Here is a 9,821-nt window from a genome sequence, read left to right on the forward strand (position 1 = left end):
CAGCTCTGGGATTTTTGGCCGTTTTTCTTTTTTTATTTTACACAAAACAAAAATACCAAAACTTGCCGGGCGGTGGTGGCGCATGCCTTTAATCGCAGAACTCGGGAGGCAGAGCCAGGCGGATCTCTGTGAGTTCGAGGCCAGCCTGGGCTACCAAGTGAGTTCCAGGAAAGGCACCAAAGCTACACAGGGAAACCCTGTCTCGAAAAACCAACCGCCCCCCCCCAAAAAAAACCCCAAAACAAACAAACAAATAAACAACAAACAAAAACCCAAAATTATGTTGTTGCTGACAGCTCAGAGAACTTTGGAGGGCTGTTTGAGTGGCAGCTCCTTAAGTTCCTGAGAGGAAGATGGAGTTGTTGCCTCCAAGTCAGGCTTCCTGTCACCATCCTGCTGGACGGGTTTGTCTCTTCCTTAGAAGTGTGGGGGTTGAGCATGGGAAGACTGTGTATTTCATGTTGTGTATTTGTAGTAAGAACTCTACCAGAATCCAAGATAATATACAACCAAGTGACTCAGAAGGAAACTGCAGTTGGACCCCTTTTTAGGCTGCCAGCTCACAAATAATGGAGACTTGTAATTACGAATGCTTGGCCTTAGCTTAGGCTTTCCCCCAACTAGCTCTTATTGCTTAACCTGATTTTATTAACCTGCATTCACATGGCTCGGTTACCTGCCTCCATGCACGCCCCACTCCAGTCCCATCTATCCTCTCCTGCCTAGCTATTGGCCATTCAGCTCTTTATTAAACCAATCAACCGATCAGAAAGCACCTTAGACAAAGACACATCTTTACAGTGGACAAAAAGATTATCTCACAACAGAAAGTTATGGCCAAAATGGAATTAGGCTCGTGGCTCGGCCTCTTTCATCATCACAGCTATAGCACATTTCTAAAGATGTCAGGGATTAAAAAAACAAAAACAAAAAACCCCAAACAAACAAAAAACAACTAAACATGACAGGGTGTCCCACAAGATGCTTTTATTACATGTCAGAAGGCTGTAACACCATCATCTGAATATTCCTATGTTGTTTCGAGGTCTGGAATCTCACCCTAACCACCCATAAGAAACTGATAGGCAGACAATGTCTTTTTTTGTTTGTTGGTTGGTTGGTTTTTCAAAACAGGGTTTCTTTGTGTAGCCCTGGATGTCCTGGAACTCACTCTGTAGCCCAGGCTAGCCTCGAACTCGGGAGAGATCCTCCTGCCTCTGCCTCCCAAGTGCTGGGAGCAGCTTTTGGAACACAACAACGGGCTTCAAACCCCGACTGCATCATTTCTGAGAAATTTTGTGCGCAAACGTCCTGACACGATAGGGTTGGCCTGAGAGATGCACCCCGGCAAACCCAACTCCCCTGTTGAGCGTCTAGATCAGCACAGGCCGGGGCCACTCCGCGCAAGCGCACTCTGGCCGCTGGCCAGTCTCGCGATACCTAAGCGTGCGTGCGTGCGTGCGTGCGTGCGTGCGCGCGCGCTCGCGAGGCGCTCTCGTTCCTGGGCTGTGGCGGCCTCTTCCTCCAGCGTCCCGGGCCCGCGGTGAGGGCTCCTGAGAGTCGGGCGCTGGCGTGGGCCTCCCCGCCGCCGCCGGCCCTCTGCCGGGGACTGGACTGGGCCGACCGGAGTGAGCCAACCGGCGGGAGCTTTCCTGCCTATGGTCGGCCCCTGGGCACGCTGAGGGCCGGGCTCCAAGCGGCCGAGGTAGGGCGCGGGGCGGCGGCGGGCGCGGGGCCCGGCGAACGAGGCGCGGGGTGCGGCGGCGGGCGCGGGCACCTCCTTCCTCCCGCGCTAAGGGGCCTCGCGGTACTTCCGCCCGAGCGCCCGCCGGCCTCGGGGGAGGCGGAAGTCACGGCGCGGGCCGCACAGCCGTGGCTGCAGGGAGGGCACCGGGCTGCAAACTTGCTCTGGCGCTGCGGTAATCGCGGCTTCCCGGCTCATCCCGGCCACACGGCGGTGAACGCCTCGGGACCAGTTCGGATGCTGGCTTGGGGAGCTGCCGTGGGGCACAGTTGGGTAGCGCAGAGAAGACAAAGGGGACCGTTATTTATGTTGTGTCCTAGTATCCAAACTTCCCCTGGCGAGGCCTGGAGCGGAGCAGCACCCCCAGCTGTCGCCACAGCCTCCCACACACTTACTTAAAACTATAAAGTCATATGTTATTACATGTAGTAGATAGCAAGATTATAACAAAAATCCGAAATTTTGTGACACTTGATTTTTGGAGAACAGACTGGGCTTTTGAAGCTTTGCTGTATTTACAAAGCTTCATAGGTGCCTTGTGAAGTTACTAAAAATAGTCTTTTTGGTCGTAATGTCTGCCATATTCAAGATGCAATTGTTTGATTGGAGGAGAGAGCAGGATTAAAATCCACAGTAAACCTCCAGGGAGAACAAATCTGAGCACACTCTCAGAACTACTAATTTGGTTACAGTCCAACTCTTCATTGGCTTCCTTAAACTTTCAGTGAATCATTTAAAAAGATGTTTGGTGTGTGCAGGGCTCTGGGTTCCACCCCGGTACCACGAACGAAACAAAACCACAACTGTAACCTTTGCTAGACAACACAATTTGTTCTATAACTCCTAGCTTGCATTCCACCCTTATCTTAAGAGAATGTCTTTCGACTTTCTTAGATGTAACCTACATCATTTTAGTGAACTTTATATGGAAGGAGTTCAAGACCGTTAGCTGGAAAAAAAACAGTTGAGCGCGTGTACTGGTCTTGAGAACTAGAGATTGGTCCCCTGCACCTAGTCACTGCACAGCTGGAAACCAACGGTAACTCCATCTGCTGCAGTTCCAAGGCTGCCCGCACCCACGTGTTCTCGTGCACACAAACATAATTTTAATAAGGTAGCTGACCAAGCATGTTGGTTAACACCTTACACTAATCACTTGCTTGGTGAGGCAGTAGGATTGCTGTGTCTTTGAGGTCAGCCTAGACAAAGAAAGACCAGTTCTCAAAAAACAAAACAATCAATCATTAGCAGGTAAGTTTTGGAGTTGAAAGAGGGAGGCATTTTGAACAGGGTTAATGCTGATGTGTTACCCAAAGGCTGAAATTTATCGTGTATGTAAATATATGCATATATATAAACACAAAGGATTTCATAGTGCTGAAGTGGGTTGTAAATATTTTTTCCTTTGTCTGGCAGTCCCATGTGTGGGAGGAAGAACTCCCAACTTACCACCATCATCTCTTGCTGTCTGTGAAGCTGTGGCTGGCCTTGAGTCAGGGGTTCTCTGCCTTCAGCCTTCCCAGTGATAGGACTTGAAGGCATGTGTGTGCATCTGCATATCTACTAGTATGGCTAGAAGTCAGTGCCGCGTGTCTTCCTTGAGGGATGCGCTTTTTCTTTTGAGACAAGGTCTCCCACCAACCTTGAGCCCGGAGCCTTCAGATTTGGCTAGATTGGCTGATCACTGGGTTGTAGGTCTGCAGGCAGTCTCTACTGCCTTCCCCATGGGGTTACACATACAGGGTGCTCTGCCTACCTTTTTTATGTATGCTGGGGTCCAAACCCAGGCCCTCGTGTCTGTACAGCAGGAGGCACTTTACCAACAACTGAGCCAGTACCGAGGTGTTTTTTTTAATTTATTTTTTAATTTTTTTTATTTTAAAGGAAGGGCCTTTTCTTATGTAGCCTTCACTGTCCTGGAGTTTGCCATGTAGATCAGGCTGACCTTGAACTCACGGCGTGCCACCACAAGTGGCTTCAGGTTTTTTTTGTGAGAGCTTTCTAAATCATGACTGAAGAGGGCTGTTTTCTCACAGATGTGTGTGTTTCTAGTTTGCATATAGTTTCTAGTCCAAATTCATTGGCTATAAGCAGCTCTTTAGATTCCTATTTAGTACACACACACACACACACACACACACACACACACACACGTGAATATGTATATTTAGTGGTGTGTCTCAGATAAATTTATTAATGCCACATCATAAAGTGTACAGCAGTGTTCCATGTTCCCATCTAATACAATTTGCTTACATTTACAGGCCAACAGGTTCATCTTGAGTGAAATCTGGAGTTGGTTAAAGAGGTTCATGAGCAGGACTGGAGTCTTTCCAAGCCTTACTTGTTTTATTAGCACTGCTGATTTATAAATAATGAAGGTCATCATCCCTATTCCTACCTAAACTTCCTGAAAAATCTGGGCATAGGGTTTCATGAGGACCTAAACATTTAACGAGTATGTAACATGAAGAGAAAGTGTGATTGTTTTACAAAGCACAGTGCTAGCTAACAGAAATGTTTTGTGGATATAGAAGTTAAGTTTATAAAGTTAAGGGCTAAAGAGAGTCTTTCTGTTTGGTGTGATGAGGGATTGAACCCAGGGCTCTGCACATGCACTGTGTCCCCAGCCCCAAAGAGGTGGCTGTGGTAGAGTGCCGCCTATGGTAGGAGATGAGCTTGCCTATTAGAGGCAACAGCTGGAAAAAACTTTTGGTTGTCATAATTTGGGGGGAAAGCTGTATTCCTAACATCTAGTGGGATGCTGCTAAACACTGTCAGTGTAGAGAAGACAGATCTCAGCATGGCTTATGCTAGCTGTAACAAACGGTTGGCTCTCTATTCAGATGAACTAAATTGCTGTTTGGCTTTGCCATCTAAAAAATGTCGCTGATAGGTGGCTGAAAGTAAATTCCCATTTCTTAAAAAAAAAAAAAGAAGAAGAAGAAGAAGAAATGTGTGTAATTGTGTCTATTTGTGTTGATGCAGAGGCCAGGGGGATTGAGTGTCCTCTGTCACTGTCTATTTTTTTGAGGCAAGGTGTTGATGAACCTGGGACTTGTGTTTCCTTAGCTAGGCTGGAAGCCAGCAAGCTCCACTGGTCTTCCTGTTTCCAGCAGACTGGGGTTGCAGGCAAGACTGGTCTGTAAGGAGGTGCTGACGTCCAAACTCCAGTCCTTCAGTTGTGCAGAAGTGCTGTTAACTGCTGAGCCCTTCTCCAGCCCTGTTCCCATTTCTTTTCTTTTCTTTTTTTTTTTTTTAATTTATTTATTTATTATGTATCCCTGCAGGCCAGAAGAGGGCACCAGATCTCATTACAAGTGGTGAGCCACCATGTGGTTGCTGGGAATTGAACTCAGGACCTCTGGAAGAGCAGTCAGTGCTCTTAATCACTGAGCCATCTCTCCAGCCCCTGTTCCCATTTCTTTAACAGTGTGCACTGAGTGAGGATTATGTGCAATATAGTATAGAAAATGCTCAAAAACTAACTTGAGGCTAATGTTATGTTAAAACTTAACTTGAAAGTCTCTATTTCTTATCTGAAATTAGAATTATAGCTAGTGAAGTAAGTATTAATAGCTCATATCTTTGGGAAGTAAGTAAAAATTATTCCTTTTAATATTCTATTTTGCTTTGACTTATTTTATAATTTAAGTCTGTGTTGGTTGCCCTGACCATAAACAAGTGGCTTCTTGATGTATATTTTTACTGCACCATGCAGGCTTTAAACCACCTGGGCAACAACTCTACTTACTGATTCTTGGCAAGTCCTTAGTTCATAGCATGTGCCTCTCAGGCATGAGTCCTATTTCCTTGTGCTTTTAGGAACTAAGTTCCTTATTTGTCATCTCTGGAGGGGTTGCAGGTTTATGGATGTGAAAGATGACACTTGAGGAGGGACCTTATCTGAATTGGAGCACAAAGCTTTGTCTTTCTTGTGTTACAGTGCTGCAGCCTGAAAACTAAATGCTTGGGTGAGATACAGTCTTATGTAGAAGGGGAGAAATCATAGCAAGGTCCTCAGACAGAACAATGACTTAACTTTTCAGGGCTCCTGTAAACAAGAAGGTGGCATTCCCTCTATGTGATCTGTTTGACATTGAGCTTTTGCCTTTGGAGTCGACGTATGTGATTGTAGCCCATATTTTTGTAGTTCCAGTCTTCACTGTTTGTATTTGTGCTCATGTGTTTTAGCTAATAGAACCTTTGTTTATCTTCTGTTTGGATACAGGCCATTGGAGGGGATTCTGTGTGCTGGGCCAAGACATTGTGTTCCTTGCTTGACACTATCTGGCTCTTGAAAAGTGTAACATACACTCAGAGTTCTGCATAAATAATAAATTACCATAATGACTGAGTGTCCATCTTGTGGAAACTGATCAGGTTAAGAGTATACATGTGAGAATGAGCTGTAAGGACCAGCGAAGGCATTCTAAGGTTAGGCGTGGGAATTCATTTTAATAAGAGTTCTGGGTTTTTATTTTTGTTTATTTATTTATTTTTAACATTTGTGTGTGTGTGTCAAGACAGCTTGTGGAAGTTGACTCCTACCTTTTGGGTCATTGGAATTGAACTTAGGATATCAAGCTTGGTGGCAAGTGTCTCTACCTGCTGAGCATCTCTTTGGTCCTTGTTGTGGTTTTTACTGTTATCTTTCTAGGGTTAGTAACTTAAAAGGGAAAAAAGCCTACAAAGTACTCATTTTTCTACTTCAGCTTTAATCAGACTATCATAGCTATTAAATTAGTGGTTTGAGGTTTTGTTTTTTTTTTTTAAACTTAGATTTTTAAGAGATTTTATGTATCTCAGTGCTCGGGAGGCAGAGGAAGGCGGATCTCTGTGAGTTCAAGGCCACCCTGGTCTACAAAGTGAGTTCCAGGTTAGACAGGGCTGTTACAAAGAGAAACTCTATCTTGAAAAAATAAAAACAAAAACAAAATTATGTATATGACTGTTTTGCCTACATGTATGTATGTTTCCCATATGCATGCCTGGTGTCCAAGGAGGTCAGAAGAGGGTGTCAGTCCCCTGGAACTGAAATTGTGGATGGTGTGAGCCACCATGTGGGTGCTGGGACCCAAACCTGGGCCCACTGCAAGATGAGCAAATCCTGTCTTAACTGCTGAGCCATAGTTCTAGCCTCATTGAGTGATCTCATATGACATCTGTTCCTATCTATAATTGAGGAAACCATGACTCTTTGCTGTTTGTTTCGTGACTTTTTTGGGGTGGAGGCATGGACACCATTCTCTATTTACCCTGGATAGGGCACCAACAAAGAATTCCAAGCAAGGCTAGCATAGTGAGCCAGTGAGTTTATTAGGTATGGACAGATGTATAGGTAACTCAAAGGCAGCTGTATGGCTGAATAGACGCCCTCGCATGGTCAGAGCTTATAAAAGCCACATCCCTAGAACTCCCTGTCTACTGGAGAGGCTTTCTCTCCCTAGCAGCTCCTTCCTGCTTTTATAAACTTGCAGGGCGAGGGGGAGTGAATCTCCTAACTTTCTGAGCATGGTGCATTTCATTTACTTAATGAATCTTCTGGACCTTCATCCTCTGGAAAGGAATGTTTCAGTTGGGTAGGGGTGGGGAGACTCATGGAATACCGCTTGGGAGGGTTTGCTTATGAGTGTTCTGGAGTCTACCCTATTGCCCTAATTTTAGGTAGTCTGCATAGTTGTTGGAAGATGATTTTCCCATTGGATGCTGTCATACAAATAGGTATTTATACATATTTGTTTTTATTTTTGGTAGAAAATGATGCATCCTGTTGCCGGCAGTAATCCAGCGTTCTGTGGGCCTGGCAAGCCTTCCTGCCTCAGTGAAGATGCCGTGAGAGCTGCTGGTCAGTTTGATATATATTCCTCCCAACAAAGCAAATACGGTCACACAGTCGGCCACAAACCATTGGTTTGTCAAAGGCAAGACCCATTAAATGAAACACACTTGCAGCCTACCAGTGGCAGAAACATAGACATAAAAGATGAACTAAAGAAAAAGAAAAACCTCAATCGATCTGGTAAGCGCGGCCGGCCTTCGGGAACCACCAAGTCAGCAGGATACCGGACCAGCACAGGCAGACCCCTGGGAACTACCAAAGCAGCTGGATTTAAGACAAGTCCAGGCAGACCTTTGGGTACAACCAAAGCTGCAGGGTACAAGGTCAGCCCAGGGAGACCTCCAGGTAGCATTAAAGCTCTGTCCCGGCTTGCAGACCTTGGCTATGGCTGTGGTACTGCTGCCTTTCCTTACCCTATGATGCACAGCAGGGCAGTTCACGGGGTTCAGGAACCCGGAGGCGAAGTCAAGCCACCCAGTGAATGAGCCAGGAGGCAGGACAGCACCTGTTAGGAGCAGACTGAGGCATTCCAAACAAAGCTGCTTGGTTTAGTTTGACTTACTACCCGTACTTCCCAGTTTTGTTCTTGTTTGACCTCCCACTTCTTTTTCTTTCTTCTTTGCTCAGAAGTCACCACATGTTGACAGATGCACTTTGAGCAGGAGTAGTGCATGGTTTCTATATTGTACAAGGCTCAGACAACACTCAGCTAAGTCATTTTTGCTTTCTCTTTGGGCCATTCTTAGTGGACACTTCACAGGCTAACCAGCTGCCTCAGTTGACTTTCAGTTGTGAGCAAACCAGTGTGTAAGGTTTACCTGAGGCATTCTGATGGGGCAGAACAGCAGCTAGTGAACAGACCAAAGGGCGTGGCCGTGTGAGTTAGAACTTCCATGAAACAAGACAGCTGTTTGGATACTTTGGAATTTAAAACACAGTTTCTTGATTCACATGACATTAGTTGACCATTATTCCTAATGCGTTGTTTAATACTTGCTTTGCAGAGATTATAGTTACAGGTAATATGTTTTTCAGTTGCATAAGAGCATATACACCAAACACTACAAACAATTCAGACTTACAGCAAAACCCTTAAATACTTCCTGAACCTGCACATTATATTAATATTCAAGAAAAAGAAACCTTAAGATCTGCATGTAACTATAGTCATCCTATTTTGTCTTTCATATATTTAGTGAATTTCAAAGTATTATATTTAAAACATTTATTTCTATTACTTATTTAGAATGGCTTTTTAATTTTTCTGAGTAATTGTTATTATATTGCATTAGTACTTAACTGCATTTTCAGGTTTATATCTACCAAAGGACACAAATTAAGTGGTAGACTGCAAAACTGGTCTAAGAAAGGAGTTTCCTGGCTGTCAAGACCCAAATGCCAAGAAATGTAAGAACTCAGTGTGTGTGAACCCTGTAAAAGGAGTGCTGGTTAGTTTCTAATGGCATTGTGGCTCTAGAAAGACTGCTTTTCTAAAAGAAATCTGTTCTCCCTAGTGAGGCTTGCTTTAAAAGCAAGATAGAAAAGTATTGGGCTCATAGGTGTAGTTACAGAGGGAAATCTTCATTTCTGAAATATTTCTAGTTGATATACATTTTATTTATTCTGAGTTTATTCTAAATAAAATTTTATGAACTTTAGAATTGAAAAGCTTCACTGGGCAATGGTGGTGCACACCTTTAATCCCAGTACTCAGGAGGCAGAGGCAGGTGGATCTCTGAGTTTGAGAGGTGTACATAGTGATTTCCAAGACAGCCAGTGCTAAATAGAAACCCTCTCTTCATAAAACCGAACAAAAAAGAAAGAAAAGCTTTCAAAAATAATCAGAAATTTAAAAGAACACATACCTGTTGGTTAGGCTTGCTCTCAGTCCATGCTAATTGACTGCACGTAAATGCCATGTTTTAGACCTTTATCAGGAGACAAGCAGCAAACCTCAGGTGCCCCGGGACAGCTGACACAATAGCTGGGTGTCTGCTCCGACAATAAGAGGTGTTGCATTGCATGTGAGGACAGTGACCTCAGCAGTACTAGCTTTGCACAAACCATATGGAACAGCGGACAGTGCTGGGTGATTACACAGCCGGCTGTATCATTCAGGCAGCTAAAGTACTTCAAGAGTTTCTTCTTGCAGAAGCTTAGAATATAAAAATTTCAATAATTTACTCAGAACAGTATAACTTCTGACACACACAAATGCTTGCATCTTCATATATG

The 9,821-nt window shown here is 44.5% G+C and overlaps 1 protein-coding gene across 1 annotated transcript; it reads left to right on the top strand.

The window, feature by feature from the left end:
• The first annotated feature begins 1,458 nt into the window (after positions 1-1,458).
• Positions 1,459-9,310, top strand: C5H5orf24 (chromosome 5 C5orf24 homolog). The gene is made up of 2 exons (XM_036188784.1): positions 1,459-1,705; positions 7,502-9,310. The coding sequence occupies exon 2, from the start codon at positions 7,505-7,507 to the stop codon at positions 8,069-8,071; it is 567 nt and encodes a 188-aa protein (XP_036044677.1). The 5' UTR covers positions 1,459-1,705; positions 7,502-7,504; the 3' UTR covers positions 8,072-9,310.
• The last annotated feature ends 511 nt before the right edge of the window (positions 9,311-9,821 follow it).

The sequence above is a fragment of the Onychomys torridus genome, chromosome 5, assembly GCF_903995425.1.
Source record: "Onychomys torridus chromosome 5, mOncTor1.1, whole genome shotgun sequence".
Classification (NCBI taxonomy): domain Eukaryota; kingdom Metazoa; phylum Chordata; class Mammalia; order Rodentia; family Cricetidae; genus Onychomys; species Onychomys torridus.

What these genes read in the sequence shown, in the direction of transcription:
- C5H5orf24 (XM_036188784.1), top strand. Translation starts at nt 7,505, where the DNA reads ATGATGCATCCTGTTGCCGGCAGTAATCCAGCGTTCTGTGGGCCTGGC.